This window comes from Leptonychotes weddellii, chromosome 4, assembly GCF_054177405.1.
Source record: "Leptonychotes weddellii isolate Sample4059 chromosome 4, ASM5417740v2, whole genome shotgun sequence".
Lineage (NCBI taxonomy): Eukaryota > Metazoa > Chordata > Mammalia > Carnivora > Phocidae > Leptonychotes > Leptonychotes weddellii.
The window spans coordinates 108,023,237-108,042,666 of NC_138372.1; the positions used below are offsets into that span (position 1 = coordinate 108,023,237).

General features: G+C 42.4%; 1 protein-coding gene across 6 annotated transcripts in view; it reads right to left on the bottom strand.

Moving 5' to 3' along the window:
- The window catches only part of ASPH (aspartate beta-hydroxylase), a 197,024-nt gene that overhangs the window by 60,746 nt on the left and 116,848 nt on the right, over positions 1 to 19,430 (bottom strand). For all 6 annotated transcript variants that reach the window (XM_081816043.1, XM_081816041.1, XM_081816047.1 and 3 more), the window contains 4 exons: positions 16,018 to 16,103; positions 9,101 to 9,187; positions 2,848 to 2,998; positions 208 to 344 (listed from right to left, as the gene is read on the bottom strand). In XM_081816043.1, the coding sequence (XP_081672169.1) occupies positions 208 to 344; positions 2,848 to 2,998; positions 9,101 to 9,187; positions 16,018 to 16,103 (461 nt within the window). The remainder of the gene's footprint in view (positions 1 to 207; positions 345 to 2,847; positions 2,999 to 9,100; positions 9,188 to 16,017; positions 16,104 to 19,430) is intronic.

Consider the following 19,430-nt stretch of genomic DNA (forward strand, 5'->3'; position numbering starts at 1 on the left):
AATTTAAAATTTTCTGATTAAGGCAAAACAGGAGATGAAGACAAAATTTAGAATATGTCAACTATATGAATACTAACTTTCTCTTTAACTTAATTTAAGGTAAACAAAGAGAGAGGTTGGGCATTATAAATGCAATTTACCAGTGACGTTAAAACTTCATTCTCAAAACAACTGGATGTGGTCAATAGGAGACTGCTATCTGCTTACCTCTTCATAGACCTTCTGAGCATTGTTGTTATCCCCTATCAAGAGGTACCCCACTCCAAGGTCGTTCTTTAAAGACATATCATCAGGAAACAGTTGAACTAATTTCTGTAGGGTAATCAGGGAGCCTCTCATGTGACCTGATTTGGTGGGAAGAGAAAACAACAACAACAACAACAACTCAACAAAAATAAAAACAGATCATGTACATCTTTGTATTGAGTCTACAAAGCACAAGAGACAAGAGAGACTATTCAATAGAGCCCAAAGAGCAGCTGAAATCTGACTCTATACACTGATGGCTTCTTAGGATTTCATCAGGCAGCTACAAAGATTACCAATAACTCCTATAAGTAGATCCTGAATATAATACTGATTATAAACATTTTAAAGACAAATTATTTTCTGAGTTCACCAACATTTATCTTATGTCAAATTCCCTCTAAAAGTTTAACAATTCCTTGTAAAAAAATTGTTTCACTGGGTTATCTTTGGCTTATTACGATTAACTTCAAGATTATGAACAGAGAACAAATAAAAAGTCTAACAGATTTTGGGTGCAGCTCCCTGTGTGAAACTTGAAAAGGCACTGGGGTATACTGCTAACCCTGGTTCTAATTAAGTGTCCTTACCTCCAGGTAATGAATGACCTAGTCGAGGAGCAAGAAGACATCATCTGGTATTATGGGACCCTCTGGTGGATGATAGGATGCTATGCACAACAGGAATCGTGAAAACCCCAGCCTTGGTCAATTTTTAAGGCTATGTGATGGAAATTTAAAATTTCTGGGGCCAGCTGTCATTCCTCCTCACCACAGTTGGTAATAAATGGAATATGGGAAAATGTGCAAAATAAGACCAGTATACATGATAAAATTCATTCCCTAAAGGGCTCAGTTGCCCACAAACTAAGTATTAGCCAAGAGTATGAGAGGACTACCAATAAGCTAATGCAGGTGTGTCCTGATCACAGATAAAACTATTTGGCATAAAACATCACCAGCTTATCCCATGGCCTTCTCCCCATTACTAGCCGATCTTGGATTGGTTCGCTTGGTGATTCATTCCCTCACTCACAAATCTGACTCTACTTTTCTTACATTCCCTTCCCCACTATCTGTCCAACTTAGGTTCATACTTTTCCTCTGCTCCTACACTTCCCCTGTTAACCACTGCAAAGGCCCGGGTAAACATCTCGCCTGCTGCCCTCCCCGAACCTTTTACTCTGCATCATGCAACCCTGTTATACTGGGAGTAAACTTCACCACCTTGTCACCTTCAATAAAATCTTCTCTCTACAATCCCCTCCTCATAGAGCCTCCTCTCATGAACTTGCCTCATTCTCATTTGGAGGAAAAGACTACATTCAAGTATTGAAGGATGGTTGCGGAAGGGGGTTAGATGTATTTGTAGGCAGTCTTTCCCCCAGGTCCAGGAATAAGGTGAAGCAAGTGAGGTGCTCAATGCAAAGTTTAAGAGGCTGCCCAAAATTCAGTCACCCAGAGGCGTGATACTTTTATGCATTCTTCCTAAAAATCAAAATTAATGTAAAAAAATCCACAATGAACAAAGTATCAAAATTTGAAGGACAGAATAAGTAAACAATGCTTAACCAAGCCATACTGGAGCCTGAGGCAAGAGGAAAGCTCAGTGATACTAATTTTGTGCCCAAGGCGAGTGCTTCCCCTGAGCACCAGCCCTGTCTTTTCCATCTTGTGTGGGTGCTGTCTGTTTTCCTTCTTCTGGACTGGCCCTTTTGCATAGAAGTCTAATGGACCCTTTCTTCCAGTTTCTAATCATCCCTTGGGTTCTGCTCCTACCAGACTTTGGTCATTTACTAAAGTGACACAACTACCCTTAACCCTATCCCTCAGAAAACTGGTAACAGGGTTAGCTGGCCTTCAGTATCACTTATATGAGCCTCTCCGAGTGGCATCAGTAACTGTCTCGGTAACGTACCCAGCCGCTCGCACCCACCGGAGCAGTTACACGTGGCCTAGATTCTTCTGTCTGGTTTCCTGATGACAGGTTAGGTGGGAGGGAATCAGAAGCCTGGTCATAATGAAGTTAGGTTAGGGCTAGTCTGACTTGCCTTTCATGGGCACCTGGGTCAGTCAGAGAGGATGCTTTATGCTGCTCAAATTTACTTAGTGATTTTAATAAGTTTTTTTTTTCCTGTCATGTTCCTTGGTCTAGAGTCAAACTTTACAGGCAAAATTTTTAATGCCTGGAACTCCTAATATTCCATCTTTTATAAAAACTGTTCTGATAATTTCAACCTCCAGGAATCAGTTCTTCATAGTTAAGAGAGCAAAGAGTTTGGTGTAACAGGAAGAGTTTTTTATTTCAGACCCACTCATTTATTAGCTGTGATTCCTTAGGCAAATTATCCAACCTCCCAGCATCCCATCTGCCTCAACTTTAAAATTGGGAGTGGGGGGGCGGTTAGTGAGGAAAAGGTGGTAAAATACTGTCTGCATCTTTGTAAATATTAAGGTTAGGACCACCATTTCTGTCTAGAACCCATTCGGCTAAATTACCTGAAATAAGTTATGAAACTCAAGTTCCCTCCTAGGTAACTAAGCTCACCTAAGAGTACACAGCATGGCATTCGGTGCTGAACTAAGTTTTATTCTGTCTTACCCAAAAATTGCTGTCTGTCTGAGCGTCGCTTCAAGGTCAGCTTCAGCAAGTCTGTGGGGACATCGGGCAGGCTGGCCACCTCCTGGTAGGTTTCGATGGCCCCACGCAGCACCTCGTTGCTCCTTCTTTTCTCAGCCAGATCGTCTTCACACTAGAAGAAGTCCCCACAATGGATAAATGTCCCATGACATGCTGTATTTGTAATCACCCAAAATATGCATGTAAAGTTAATTTCTGGACACGCATGAAAAGCAATTTGAGACAGATTAAAATTTTCTCTTTATCGAGAGATTAAAAAGCAAACAGAGAAAAGCAACTCAACGTGCTATCTCAATAACATGAAGATAAGTTAGTTACCAAGCTACAGATGAGAAAAAAATATAAAAGCAAGAATAATTAATCTATGCTGGGTTGATGGAGATCTGTATCATGCTACACATTCATATTACATAGACAGGGCTCCAGTCCAGACTTCCTGGTCTCTCAGTAGTTTGAGGGTTCACTCATTCATTCAACAACTCTCATCCGAGAGCCATGCGGCAGGCAAAGTGAACAAAACAGATAAAGCCCTTTTCCCCTTCTGCTTCATTATGAAGAAAAAGACAATAAACAAATCCAAGTACTATGTGTCTGGTGGCCACAGCACTGGGGACAAAATCGAAGCAGGCTTAGGAGTGCCGGCAGAGGGGTGGTAGGAAGAGTTAGTTTAGGCAGGACGACCAGGGATGGCCTGAAAGAAGGGAGGGAGTGAGGCATGAGGCTATCTGGGGGAAGAACATTCCAATGCAGAGAACACAGCAAGAGTGAGGTCCTGGGCAGGGAAGTAAGGGGGAGAGGAAAGGTTGGTGCAGGAGGGGGGCAAGGAGGGGACTGGTGGAGGAGTGGTGGTCAGGTAATGAAGAACGTGGTAAGCCATTGCCAAGTCCGTTAGACTACCTCCATGTGAGATGGAAAGACACCAAGGGTTTTTGACATGATCTGACGTACATGGAAAGGATCATGCTGGTAGTGGGATGGAGAACAGACCGAAGGGGTGGTGGAGAAGCACAGAGGCCAGTTAGGATGCTCTAGCAGGAACCCAGACCTAGTGATGAGGATGGTTTGGATTATGGTGGTAGGAATGAGGTGGTAGGAGGTAGGTAGATTATAGATACATTTTGAAGGTTAGAGTCAACAGATTTGCAGGTGGGCTGAAATGCGACAGAAAGGGAGGGAGAGAAGTCAAGGATAAATTCAAGGGTTTTGGCTTGAGTGATTCCCAGATGGAACTGCCATCCCCTGAGAATGGGAGGACAGGGTTTGTCAGCATTCAGAATCAGGAGTTCCATTTTGGATGTATTAAACCCAACACCTATTAGGTACCCAAGGGGAGATGCTGGACAGAAAAATACATATATACGTCTGGGGTTCAGGAAAGAAGTCAGAAAGACAGGGGAGGGCCCGCAAAAAGGACCGAGAAAGAAAGGTTAAGAAGAAAATAACAAAAAAAAGTGTTCTGGAGGTTAAGGGATAAAAGGTATCAAGAGGGAGTAATCAGTCACGTTAGAAGGGCCATCAGGTTGAGCATCTTGGTCATGATGCTGGACTGGGCAATATGGCACCTCTCATGGCCCCGGCAAGAGCATTTCTACAGGACAACTGGGGACCATAATAGAATGGAGCAGGATCAGAGGAAACCAGGAGGGAGGGAGGTGCAGACAACCCTCAAAGGGAAGCAGAGAAATGGGCCAGTAGGTGGAGGGGAGTGTGGAGACCAGGGAGAGGTTTTTTGTTTTTGTTAACAATGGGAATTATTACAGCATGCTTCTAAGCTAATGCAAAAGAGTCAGTAGAGAGGGAAAATGTGATGATACAGAAGTAGACACAAAAATCAGCATGCTCTCCTTCAGCAGGTGAGAGAGGATAGGAGAGGGGGCCAGAACAGTGCGTCCATGCTAACAGGCGGGAAGGCAGAGCATAGGGAGCAGGTGGAGGTAGGCTGGGAGTGCTGTAGTGGGATCATGTGGAAGTTCTCTTTGGATACTTTTATTTTCTTAGTGAAATAAGCAAGATTCTTCACTGGAGACTGAGAATGAGAATGGAGAGTGAAATACTAGAGTGATAAAGAGGCGAATGTGTAAAATGGTAGGCAAAATCTCATCCGATTTCGTAAACTACAATTTGAAGATTACCACTTGAGGAAAAATGATACCAATTAGAGGCTAAAAAAAGTCACATATAAAATGTTTTTCTCAGAATATCCTATTTAACATGTTTACCTTTTTAAAATAAAGTGTGTGCTGCAGTCAATATATAGAACCAAAGTAAAGCACAACTCCACAATTTGAGGGCATGGTAAAAAAATGATGCATTCCTTCCCAATCCCAAATCAAAAACTAGTAAGAATCTGCACAAATTGATAATATCTGTGGAGAGCTTTTCAGAAAATAACACTTCAAAGAAATAACTTCTTATGTGTACTGATTAGGTAAGTTTCCCAAGAGATGATGAGGGCTAGGACGGAAACAGTGGTGAAAGAGAGAAGTGGACAGGCTTATGATAAAGGAAAAGTGATAGGACAAAAATGTCTAGATTAAAAAAGGTCAGTTCACCCTTGCTTGATAGAAAAAAGCTTCAGAATATACCACTATCTGTTCATATCTGTAAATGGTCTGTCTACATTATAGACTTATCTGCCAGGAGAGAAAGTCCAATGTCAATGACCCACACTGGTCATCCTGCCCCTCTGGCCGTCGGTATATTCATATGCCAGCTTTTCTGTTTAGGCATCAGTTTCTTGTGAGTTTGGCTATGGTGAGTTAACTCCCTAAAACATGATCATTCATAGATGACTTCTGAGAATGATGGAGTCCTGGAGCTGGAGGGTCTCCTCAAGGTTAGTGCAAGGACAAATGAATACCAAGGTAATCCTTCTTTACAGAAATTGGAATAAATATCAGACTAAACTCAATCTGAAAAGACAGGAAGATGATACAATTTATATACCTTGTTCCCTCCCCTCCACCCATCTCAAATTTTTTCATTTTAGTGAAGTAAAAACATTTTACAACTTCCAGAATTGGGAAAATCTCAGTATTAAAATGATATCTCCATCTTAAATTTTTTTGAATGGAAGTAATAGACTTGGCTTTGAATATCAAAGTCGTACAGATTTATTGTTATCAGTTTAGCATCCGTACATAAAGTGATTTGGGCAGAAACTGAACATTTGTTCCAGGATGTTAACACCACAAAGCCTTTTGTTGACTTGAACTAATTCAACCATCCAAACTTCCTAGGAGATGTGTCATTTTCTGCCTCAGAGGCATTAATGGTTTGTGTAAGACAATAAAGTGAACTGAGTTTATAATTTAAGATGTATCTGATGTTCAGAGAACTTGGTCAAAATTGATTTTCACGGTGATCCCAGGAATCAGACAATGTCCGTGCTGCTTCAGAAACTGTAGTTCGTATTTAACTTAATGTTGCTGAATTTTATAAATTTGCTGGGGTATTAAAAAAAAAATTCGTTGGGATATTCCAGCGTAATTGTGTAATTTGCAAACAAAGGATGAAAAAGTCATCATTTATTCCTCCCTATAAAATCCAGCTTCTTTTGATCTCTGATTTTTAAAACTTCTATGCATTTAAAATTTCTTTTAAATTACTCTATTAAAATTTAACTTACCATGCCTAAATTTTGCTTTATGCCACATTAATATCAACAACACCTTGTAGCATAATAGTTCAGAGATAAAAAATATTGCCTGAGGCCTATCTCTCAAATTCCTACAGTGAAATAAAGATATAAATCCAGCAATCACCATGTGTGAAAGTACATTTATTTGGATTTTGGCACCTACAATTACTATCACATACAAAGAAAAATTCTAAAGCACAAAGAATTTTTGCCATAATTAACATTTGCATCAATCTTTATTCTTCCTAGTTAATATGTTTTCTTAATCAAATGACTGCCAATACTAGTAAGGAAACTTATCACTTATTTGAACAGGCATGATCTTTTGATAAGAAACACATACTCTCTTGCTTTAGAGCAACACAATTTAGCAATTTTGGAGGATTATTGACCAAACTCATTTACAAAAATGATATAATTGCTCTCTGCTACCCCTGGTATCCTGGTCTGTTCCATGGATAGGAGGAATTTATTTGTGTTAATTTTTCACAACCTTAATTTATTAAAATTTAATTAGTAAAGTTTAATTAAGTTTTCAATAGGGAGATAAGAAGAATCTGAGCATCTGGAACAAGTGGTTGCCACCTTTAGTTCAGAGCAAAGCATGTTTGTTTTATCCACAGATACGACAGTTCCGTGTCAGTGCAGTATAGAAGTCACAGAACTGACCCCAGGCAAACGGGAGTTGTCAGGTTCTCCTGGGTCTGGAAATTTTTTGTAGCTCTGCACCTATCATCTCCCAGTAGGGTTGAGAATCTCATCTCACCAGGCCGGACTGTGGGAGCTTCATTGCCAATCACATTGCGTATCAGGCCTGGCTTTTATCCTGAATTCCAGACTTCATAAATTCAATGTCTCCTTGACATGTCCACTTGAATGTCCAAGAGGCATCACACACTTTACAGGACGAAAAGCGAATTCTTGACTTCACACCTCCCCAAACCTGTTCCTCTACCAGTTTTTCTCTGTCAGGAACCATCTCTTTCTCTCAGTCCTCATTTGGCCAAACCCAAAACCCAGGACTCCAGTCCTGTCTTCCCCTGACCCTTACACCTAAGCCAACATGAAGCCCTCCCCGCCATTTCCCCATCTCCTCGGCTATGGCCACAGTCCATGCTACCGCGCCTTGAGCATATTTGTAATAGTCCCCTATGCTTCTTGCTTCTACTTCTGCCTCCTTAATCTGTTCCCCACCCAGGAACCAAAACAATATTTATGAAAAAACAAGATGGCCAAGTCCATGCATAAACCCTCCAACGCTTCCCAGGGCATGGAGAATATCATCTGTGAGGCCCTGGCCTCACTTGTCCCACTTTGCCCTCCCTCAGCACGCCCTCTTTCTGTTCTTGAGCTTCTTACGCCAACATGACTTCCCCGGATCACGGCCTTTGCCCTCGCTGTTCCCTCTGCCTGCACAGCTCCTTCAGCTCCCTTGTCACATTTCAGCCACGCGTCATACCTCAGTAGAGAGGCCTTTTCTGGTCAACGTATCTAAAGTGCTCTCTGCCCTGTCACCCTCAACTCACATCACTCGCAGCCAGAAAAATCTTAATGGGTATGCTCTTCTTTTCTTTATGATATATATTACATAAGGTGATCTAATATATTTATGTTTAACACTTTATAATATCCTTAAATATATATTGCTATATATATTTATTCAGGGCCTTGCTCAAATGTCACCTCCTCGGTAGACCTCTCCCTGACACCCTATTGAGCATATCAACTCCCTCACACATCCTATGGTGGTACTCTGCTTTTTTAGGTTCTCCTCAGCACTTCTCACTAACGAGCATATATATTTCACTTGTTTTCTCTCCCGCACTGCCTTCGTCACTACAATGACAACTCCGTATGTTTTGCTGATGGCTACATCTGCAGCGTCTAGAACAGGGCCTGGCACGGAGTGGGCTTTCTCTAAGTAATTTTTGATGAAGTAACTTTTCAAAATACCCCCCACTGGAACATAAGATCCATGAGGACAGAGACCTCTAGAGGGTTCATTATGATAATCCCAGGGCACATGGCACACGGTGGCTTTATGCAACCACAGATGAATGTGGAAAAGCTTCACAAAATGAGGAGCTGGAAGATGGGGAAAGTCAGGGAAGAAAGGAGATGAGAGAGTGGAGATAGTGAGAAGGTAGCTGGTAATATAATTCCACTTTATATTTTCAAGTCTTTCCTAAGCATACTTGCAGTCTCTAGCTGCCAAACCGAGGTTCTTACAGCTTGGAGGAGCCTACAGTGAAAGCTTGGCCGTATGGGGCATGACAGTGATGGGAGATCAAGGACAAAAGCGTTCTTCTTTCTTTTCTTTTCAAACCCAGAGAGAAGCCAGATGGAGCAAGAGCAGGAAAACATTACTAAATTCACCAGTACGCAATAACAATAGTTAATTGTCTTATTTAAAATGGTATTTCTTGCTTGAGTTTACACATATGCATGAGAAATGGACTCTGTATATAAGTTAGAAGGGCAAAGAGAAATGCAAATAGTGGGCAGTGAAAAATCCAATCACACAGAACACAAGGACATCGAAAAAATTTTCCACATAGGAGGGATTTCGAATACCTGTGCCTTTCCGTATCTCGCCCGTGGACTCTGCGGGTATTTGCGAACTAGTTCTTGGAATGCACTCAATGCTTCCTCAATTTTTCCCTGTTAGGAAGAGGCAGTTACATAAATGCAGTAAGTTCAGATGCATACTGTTATTCAATATGGTTTTTTAATAGTCACCAAGATATTGTCAAAATTTCCTGGATTCCATTCTGAGTCTAAAGACAGTTTTATCTAAGATTTTAAAAAATTAAGTTCGGAAAACATAAAAGTAAAAATGAAGATTTTTTTTTTTTTAATACCAGAAACCTGACAAATGATGTACTCTCTTTGTTAAAGAAACTGCATTTTCCCTCTATACGCACAGTTCCTACATGCATTATATTTTAATTTTCTTTCACTGAAGTACAGTTGACACACAATGTCACATTAGTTTCAGATATGCAACATAGTGATTAGACAAGTCTATACATGATGCTATCCTCATCACAAGTGTAGCTACCGTCGGTCACCATATGACACTATTACAATATTATTGACTATATTCTTAAAGAAAATACTTAGATTTTTAAGTTGGGGAAAAATACTGCTGGCAGCCGGAATGTCTTGGGGTCTGCAATGAGAAGTCTAAAGCACCTGTTGGGGTGGGGAATAAACTCGCAGGAGTCACAAGGCCACTGGCTCGTGGTACCTGTCACCCACTGAACACCTGGATTGATTTGGCTTGTCTGGTTGATGGGGGATACTCATGACTCTGTGTCATGTGACCCCTCCCAAAGCTCATGTGGACCCTGAAGAAGATAGTCCGAGCACCTCCGCTAGGTCCCTGACCACCACGACATGAAAAGAAACAGAGGATGTGGAACAGGTCAATTTGGTGAGGGTTTTGGCAGGCGGTGGGGAACCCGCTCCCCATGACACTCCATCCGTGGCCATTCCACAGGGTGAAACAAATGTCCCCTGGTTTCCAACGGATGGCCGCGGGTCAAGGATATGGGGAACCATGGGAGAGAGACAGATTTTCTGAGGTGAACTTTCACAGACACTTCAGCTCCCTCTAAATTGGTAAATCCATTCATTCCTCATATAAATGGAAGCTTGCTGTGGTTTTATGCTTTTTGACGTTCACTGAGTGAGTTTTCACATGACACAGTTTACCTCACCAATGTGGCTCTGCCAAGCCAACTGTACAGGACTCCCCCCACCCACTTTTAAGGACTAACTGGGTAGTCCTGGGTAGTCCTGTACAGTTGGCTTGGCAGAGCCACATGGACTGGGTTGACCTACCCAGTCAAAGGTCAGGCAACATCCCTATTAAAGTTACGTAAAATCATCTCATTCGGAAGATATCATTGAAGAAGGAGGTTTTCTTTTCCTCTCACTTGCCTGAAAGTGGTGCTGAGGGGTTGGTGGAAAACATATGCATAGTGGAGTGTCTACAAGTCCGGCTCCAGAGCCAGACCAACACTTGAGAGGTGTAGGACTTATGGCCAGTTACTGATGACTCTGCCTCGGGTGCCTCATCTGTAAAATGGGTATGAGGATACCTAACTACCTTGCGGGGCTGCTGTTACAGTTACATCTGGTACACAGATAAAGTGCGGGCAGACACCGCACAGAGCATGTGGTGTGTGGGGAATGTGTGTGCAACACAAGATAATGGGGCCCATCCCATGAGAGCCTTTTACCTGATCGACAGGCAGGTTAATGCAGACAACGAGGACTCGGCTGTAGACATAAATCAAGCCAGGAACACATACTCTACATTACATGTATTGTCAGAAATGATTGTATCGCTATTTAAAATACAGTTTCCTCTCATGATATTAATTTCTGTAAAGATTTTATTTTTTAAGAGCAAGTAATTTTAGGTTCGTGGCGAAATCGAGAGAAAGTATAGATTTTTCATCTACCCACCGTGTCCCCAACACACACAACCTCCCCCATGATTAGCATTCTGCACCACAGTGGTACATTTGTTACAACTAACAAATTTACACTGACACATCAAAGTTACCCAAAGTCCATAGTTTACCTTCGGGTTCACTCTTGCTGCTGTATATTCTATGGGTTTGGACAAATGCATACTGACTGTATCCACCATTATAGCATCATGCAGACTGGTTTCACTTCCCTAAAAACACTCTTTTTTTATCTAGTCATCCCTCCCCCCATCCACTTTTAAGGGATGAAGAATTCAATGTTAAATATCTTCTCTGTGTCACTTTCTTCTAACTTCCCTTTTTCTTCTTATTAGAAGAAAATGAAGAGAATCACTGATTCCATGCCTAAAAATCATCTCTTTCGACAGAGCTTACATTTCAAAATGCGGGCAGGTGAATCCTTAGGTTTCAAAGTCTGTGGCTTGAGGCTCTGTCCTCTGGGTTCTTGGCTCTGGCTACCAAGTCCTTGTCTCTGGCCTCTGGGTCCAAGACTCTGCCCTTGGAGTTATCTTTCCTTTCTACCGAAAGCATGATTCGTTTTATCTGCCTGTTTCCTGCCTGTAGGATTTTGGTAATCTGGTATCTTCTTCCAGTTTGTCCTGTGTCTCTTTCCAGTGGCAATGCTTCTCCTGGTATAATATTCTCAAAAGTCTTGTGGGTTTCTTGTGCCTGTCACAGGGATTCACACCATTTGACAAGAGTCACACCCACAGACCCTTCCAGGATAGTCCCATCTCTATTCCTGATTTCTGCTGGACGGTTGGGTAGATCCAAGAGTCACACATCTACTCTCTTCAGGAAAAGGATGTCCAGCACGCCCTTGGCCTTCTCTCTGGAGTACACTTTCCCAACAATGAACTTCCGAATTGTAGCACCTTCTGCAATCTGGATAGACCAAGAAATCTCCCCAAATTATCATGTTCTGGCTCTTTTTTTTCTTTAACAAATCCTTCCTTAATTATCACTTTCTTCTCATATTTTACTAGAAGCAGCAAAAAAGAAACCAGGCCTCATCCTCGACACATGGCTTGGAAATCTCCTCAGCTAGACATCCAAGTTCATTGCTTGCTTACAAGTGTTGCTTTGTGGCAGGTCCATAAGATACAATTCAGTTAAGTTTCCTGCCACTCTGTAACGGGGACTGCCTTTCCTCCAGTTACAATGACCTGTTCCTCATTTCCTTCTGGCTCTTGCCAGAAGTGCCTATCGACATTCTGCTTGTAATGACAGGTATATTCTCAAAGATTATCGATAAAGCTTGCTCTACAGTGCTCCTCACCTCCTCTGAGCCCTCTCCAAGGGCAGCTTTCACATCCACATTTCTACCAACAGTCTGCTTAAGACAATCCAGGCTTTCGCTCTCATGCGTCTCGAAATTCTTTCAGCCTCTCCTCCTTACCCAAGCCCAAAGCCACTTCCATATTTTTAAGTATTGGCTATAGTAGGACTCCACTGCCCAGCACCAAAATCTGGATTAGTGTTCTATGGCTGTTGTCACAAATTACCAGAAATTTGATGGCTGCAACGACAGAAATTTATTCCAGAGAATAGAAGTCTCAGATTAGTTTCCTGGGCTGAAATTGAGATGTTCGCAGAGCCATGCTTCCTCCAGAGGCTCTGGGGGAGAGTCTGTTCCTTGCCTCCTTGATGGCATTTCTTGATCGTGGATGCACTGCTCCAATCTCTACTTCTGTCTTCACATTGCCTTCTCCCTTCTGTGTGCCTTCTCCTATTTTGTCTCCAATTTCCCTCTGCCTCTCTCTTATAAAGAAACATGTGATTGCATTTAGGGCCCAACTGGATAAACCAGAATAATCTCCCCATTTCAAGATCTGTAACTTATCATATCTGCAGAGACCCTTTCTCTAAATACAGTAATGCTTACAGGTTCCAGGGATTAGGACATGGATATTTTTGGGGAGGGACCATTTTTAGCTTACCACATGCCTTCTGCAACTTAAATTGCAAATGTTGAGGCTATTTTCGGGAAAATCATGCTAAATGTACCATTACGATTTAAAACATAGGAATAACAATATTTGTCACAAATCTGCTTAAGCATTTTGTTCCTTCTGGATACTCCCTTAGTTGGCCATCAAGATTAGAAAAATAACGGAATATTTTGGCTTGACCAAGGCATCCTTCCGATCCCCTTACGACAGAGGCTGTGTTGCCTTACTAAGGGACTGTCAGCCCGGCTCTCACCTCAGCAGGCTGGCAAAGTAAATGTGTTTGCTTTTAGTCTGGAAGAATTTCCCCTCCCTAGAATCTTACTGGAGAATACAGCTCTGAACGCTATGATGTTTATTGCTTAATTGAAAAACTTAAAGGCAAGAGACAAAGCTTGTGAAGAATTGCCTAAAAATCATCTCTTTCGACAGAGCTTACATTTTATGCAAGGACTAAGACAGCTCATTGGAGAGACACATACTTGGGCCCCACTGTTTTGGCGTGAGGCCAGTGCGCCATGCTGATGGACGTTAAGACACGCCCCCACAGATGTACTGCAGAATCCACTGGTGTGATGAGAGGGAGGAAGCTGTGCCATCCATCAGCGTACCCTTTATGAAGACCCACAGCAGAATGCTTCTCTCTGGACTTGGTGGAGAGCAGCTCCTTTGATAAACACTATTAATCTGATCTCATGATGCTACTCCCTTTGTGTTCTGCCTACAGCGTGTCCCTTCATCCCAAGCTCCTTTCAGAGCCTGTGATGCAAACCTTCATGTGTTGACCTTACTCTGGCTTTATTACGTGTTCCCTTCTCCCTCTCTTTTCTCACTTAAAATACAATAATAATAAATGACTCTAGCACATAAAGGAATATTTCAGTATATCATCCCAAATCCTTTTGTCTAGGGGTAAAGGAGAGTGTTAAGCAAGACAGATGACTCTTGAAAAACACATGATTGAACTAGGGTCTGATCTGTATATTTTTGATGGAAAAATAAAAAAGTGACCTCGTACTGGCTGAACTCTGAGGACAACCTTGCTCCAAATGGCGTGATATTAGCTAGAATGTGCTTACTTATCAACCTTCTTGTCCTAAACAAGGTGTCCCCCTGCAGCTGCACACTCAGCGCTCATGCACCCCCCACGGAGCATGCACAAGCCTCCATTCTCCTCAGTGCAAACAAATCCATGTGCATTACCCAGAAATGAGTGAAATAAATGGCTGGAGAAAGGTTTAAAAAAAAAAAAAGTGACCTCGTACTTTCATGTAGCGTAGTCCTTAAAGCTAGGCATGAACTGAAACTGGACACCCCTCCCCCCCCGCCCAGGGCATACCTCAGCATGGGTCTCGGCTCTTCCAAGGTGACCGGTTGCATCATATGAAAATATCAGCCATAAAAATAACCTTAAAAAAACTTACGCTGATAATTCAGTCAATAATAAATATGGCGCCCTGCTATTTCAGAAGCAAGAATTGTAGCTACTCCTTTCTCCCTTATTTACTCTGTTAGAGATTCGGGGTGCTCCTGGAGGAATGCCTCATCATTTCTCCAGATAAGCAAGAACCAGAGAATACCCCATGGACTGTTCCAGCACTTTTATGTCCCATTGACTTATCTTCCCCTTGACAACTGAGACCTTCTTTCCCATTCATTAAAATTACATACAATCCTTCTCTAAAGCTGTTCATTCGTCCTTTATCCCCAAAGTTACCTGTGAAATAGGCATCCCACACTTTCATATATGGCATTTAGTAAAGAGAAAGTGGAGGATGCCAAACAAGGGGATAGAAAAAGAAGAAAAAATCCACTATTTGTGGGAAACTTGCACTTCCATTAAGAAATGCAAATTTCCCACAAATAGTAGGTGGCTTCATTTTGTGAAGTTAAACAAGATAGACTCAGAAATCCTTCCAGTGATTAAATTTAGGGACAGTGAACAACTCTGCTGCAATAGTCTTTGGAGTTACTCCATTTTTATTGGCTGCTGAAGACGGTAAGCCAATCTTGGCCTGGGAACCTTGCCTAACACTACTTACAGAAGTCTCCGTGCTTCCTGGTACGTTTCCAATAAACATGTGGGAAGCATATTCTTGTCCCACCTCAGTTCCTAACCTGTGTCTTTTTGTTGTTGCTTATTTGCTTACAATCCCCCCGTCCCTTCTTTGCAGCCAAGGTCTACTGGATAATTACAGGAAAACTAACGATCATGACACCAAGTCTAATTCAAATACAGGGTAGAGAAAGAGAAATTTCTGTCAAAAACAAGCAGATGTTAGTGAAGGTGTTATTAAATGCATTATTATAAATGTTTGACCTGATGATTAGATGATGAATATGACTGAGTCAGAGAACAAGAACTTCAATCTAGTATCAAGTTATTTTTTTTAACTGCAATATCTAGAAACACATGCAAGTCATATTTCAAATTAACTGATAACAACACAAACCATACAATAGTCACCCTGAAAACTGCAGGTGCCTGAAATTAACACCTAGTGAGAAGAATGTTAAACCCAATGTCATTTCACCTAACAGGAACTATCCTAAGAGTCCTGGACTAACTTATTTTTTCTTTTATTGCGTTGAGGTGCTATACAGTTAAAAACGTTCACCTATATGGCATTTGACATAGTTGATGCTTTAAAAAAAAAAAAAATCTCATCTGATCTTCACAAAAACCAAGTAGGAAGATTACTTACTATTCTCAGTTTTTAAACAAGGAAACTGAGGCTCAGAATGGCCAAGTGTTTTGTCCAAAGCCCCACACCTGGCGGGTGGTGGTGGTAGGCTGACCCCAAGTCGGCCAGCCTAAACGTTACTTCTACTTCTATTTGGGCCACACAGGTGCAATTTTTCCCTTTTACTTGATTCATTTCACATGGAATGCTCATGTGGTTGGGGAAAAATCCACTCTATTCAAGGGCTGCTTCTCTTATTATTATTACTTTGTAACAACAATTCAAGAGTAATACCTGAATTTATTGAACAACTAACTCATTGCACGTTTCTGCGCCAAACAAAAACATCAACATACCCTTTTACGAAGTTTTTCTGCAGCATCAAGTTCAGCTTTAATAGTCTTATCAAATTTATTTAATAGTTTAGGCTTCTTTTTCTTAACTGAAAGAAAAAAGAGGTTTTTATTTTGTATTTCTTTGTCTAGAAACAGATCTTAAGAATAGTGATGTATAAGTAATGAGAAAACTCTCACTGTAGGAGCAAGCCCACCCCCAGCTCTCCTCTTCCCACCCCCATCCCCAGGACACAGGCAGCAGCTGTCCAAGTGAGATAACACAGCCCTCACTTATATGCTCAAGGGTGTTCCTGAGAACCTGGGTGGGTACTAGTATCCTGAAACTCACAGGATACTGGCCTAGGTTCTGGAAGGAAAATGGTAGGTGTGATTTAAAAATTCTTAGGATCGACTTCTTGGCGACCAAAAGACTGCTGAAAAGAACAGAATTTCATAGTCTAGCACTCAAGGTCCTCCTGTTGCATCATGGACTTACCACTCCAGCTATATTTCCTCCTTCAGCCAAACACGACCATCCTGTGTTCCCCAGATAAGCTCTGTGCCATTTCTCATGCTACTTTCTCTAAGTAAAATGGCCTATTCCTTATCTCTGTCAGTTGTAAATATGCTCATCCTTCAACAACTAGCTCAAAACCTTTCTGCCTCCCTCACTGCATTCCCCCTCTGGACTGAAGTCCACAGCACTCTGCATATCTCTCTTTCATGGTCCTTCTCCCATAGGACTTATATTATAATCATTTGTGTAACTTAGTCCTTTTCCAAACCCTAAGCTCCTACAGAGGGGCACCATGTCTTAGGTGCAAACTCAACTGATTCATGCTCACTTAGCATGAAGTCACATCCAGCAGTGGGGGGTGGGGGGGTGGGTCCTGCTGGGCCCACCTAGCAGTGCCCATGGGTGGATGGATGCCGTGTACTCCCTGGAAGCTTAGAGCAAACCATCCTGTCTGAGGGCTCAGGAGAGTGACAAGAGCGGGACATGGAAGGGTAAGTGGGATGTTCCAGATAGAGGAGGGGGCTGGTGGTGGGACAAGGGATGGAGTGGGAGAGAGAGAGAGAGAGAGAAAGAATGAGAACAATCAGAAGAGATGTTCTTCATCAATGTTCTGACACTGAACCTATCCATCCAATTGCTTCTGCTCTCTCCTGTCACACAGAAGAAGGGGCTCTCCTTCCTAAGGTCCCATCCCTACACACACACACACCCTGAGTGTCTCCTCACTCCCTGGCTTTATTCTGGGCATCTATTTTCATCTAATAATGCTGAGGTCTTTGCCGTCCTAAAGCAAGACAAACCTCAGCCTACCCTCCTCTAACTGCCATCCTCTCTTACCCTTCCCTCACTCCTGGCTCCCCCTCAGCTCACGGTGTTCTGGCTTCCTCACCCAACACAGGGCAAAAGCAAGTCTTCTGGAAGAGAGGGCAGCTGAGTGGTTAAGAGTCAGATGACAGGGGTCTGCGTCCCAGCTCTGTGACTTCTAAGTTTTGTGACCTAAGCCAAGCTGCTACTAAACTTTTCTGACTCCTACCTCCCTCATCTGTAAAAATGGGGGGAGTGTTTTGAGAATTAAGTTGATATTGCGCATGAGCAGGTAGCACAGTGCGCCATACATTACGTGCTCCGTAACTGACAATGAAGGATGTTTACTGCCTTCTCTGCAGGCCCCTTTCTTCCTTTTCCTCCCTATCCTACCTGACTCCTCTGCAGCACTGGGCACAGTTGACTCCTCCCTCCTTCCTGAAATGAACGCTCTCCTTGACTTCCGTGTTGCTCACTTTCCTAGTTTTCCTCCTTATTCTCTGGCCTCTTCATTTCCTCCGTGGCTCATCTGTGGGTCCTGCCCTCCACTGCTCCCCAGGATGTGGTGCTCTCCAGGGTCAGCTTTAGCCCTGTACAGGGCTTTCTTTAACAGTTGAATTTCCAAATGGAGCTACAAATTAACAGGTTAATGTTCTTTTGCTTTACAGAAATCATAAATCCATGTGCCTATGATTTATGATGCAGATGCCTCACGCTCAGTAGATAAGAAATCAAATGCACTACTGCTCACCACTCTAATATTTTTCATATCTGTTCTCTTCCAGAGGATGACATCATATCCATCTGGTTGTCCAAATCACAAACCTGGTTAGAGATGGCAAACAAAACAGGGCAAAGAGGGAGCATGTGGATTTGTCCAAACAAAGACTGAACGGAATTACGACTATTTTTTTAGCATTCGCTCTGTGCCAGTCCCCGGGCTGGGTGCTTTACCTATACCTCCTTTTATTCTCTCAACCTCCCAGACATAGTGAATTTAACTTCACAGGCATGTCACTGGGCTTCCAAAATGGTCAGTCCCTTGATACCTCCCCTCTCTCATCCACACAGGATGATACACACTTATTTCCCACTCAAATGGTTTCCAAAGGGAGGGACATTCCCTAAAAACTCTTGGCCTCTTGCCTCTCCCCACAGGGGTGGTGGTGTGACTTATCTGCTCACTGGGTTGGAGGATATGACAAGGTTGTGTGGTTCCGTCCCACCTTTTCTCTTCCTCCCAAGAGCACACGTAGTATGCTGAGCTGACTACAATCTTACAGGGAGGCCCCCACATGAGGGAACTAGGGCTATTCCAAGCTGCCTGGAGTGGGCAGTTAAGTCTAATTCTGGGGTTCATTATTAATCAACCCATTATTCCTGCTCATCTATGCCCCATCCTTCAATTCAGCTGTCATCAGCAAGAAAGCTGACACTCTGATCACCTTTCCTTTTTTTCACTCCTTGTGCATTTTTAAAAATTGTTATGCTCTTTTATTTGTTTATTCCACCTTTCTCTTTCCCCTTCCCTGAGCCCTCAGGACCCCTATTGTGAAAAAATATAAATGGCTAAAGCAGAGAATGATAAAATAGTGAATAATGGGTGTTTTCAGCTGCATGTCATTATATGTTAGCATATATGCTGAGGATATGGAGAACAAATTGATGTTTGACTGAGATGTGACTGCATGGTGGTGAGTTAGTGTCTTGTCATCTCAGCACTGACTTATGTCTCTCGATTGCTCATTTCGGTTTTGCAGAAGCGTCTGTCAGCAGAACGCCAGCAGGACCAAGAAAGCCTGGCGTGCACCTGACTACGGGATGTTACTGCTATAGCATCACTGGTTTTCCCAAATATGTCTCCCGTTTTATAAAGTTAACGTAAGATTTATCCCTAAGAAGAAAAATAAACTATTGGCAGTTCAACCTAGTCAGCAGTACAACAGCATGCTTGTTAAACAGTTATAAATTATAAGTATCTTTTTTTTTTTTTAAAGATTTTATTTATTTATTTGAGAGAGAGAATGAGATAGAGAGAGCATGAGAGTGGGGAGGGTCAGGGGGAGAAGCAGACTCCCTGCCGAGCAGGGAGCCCGATGCGGGACTCGATCCC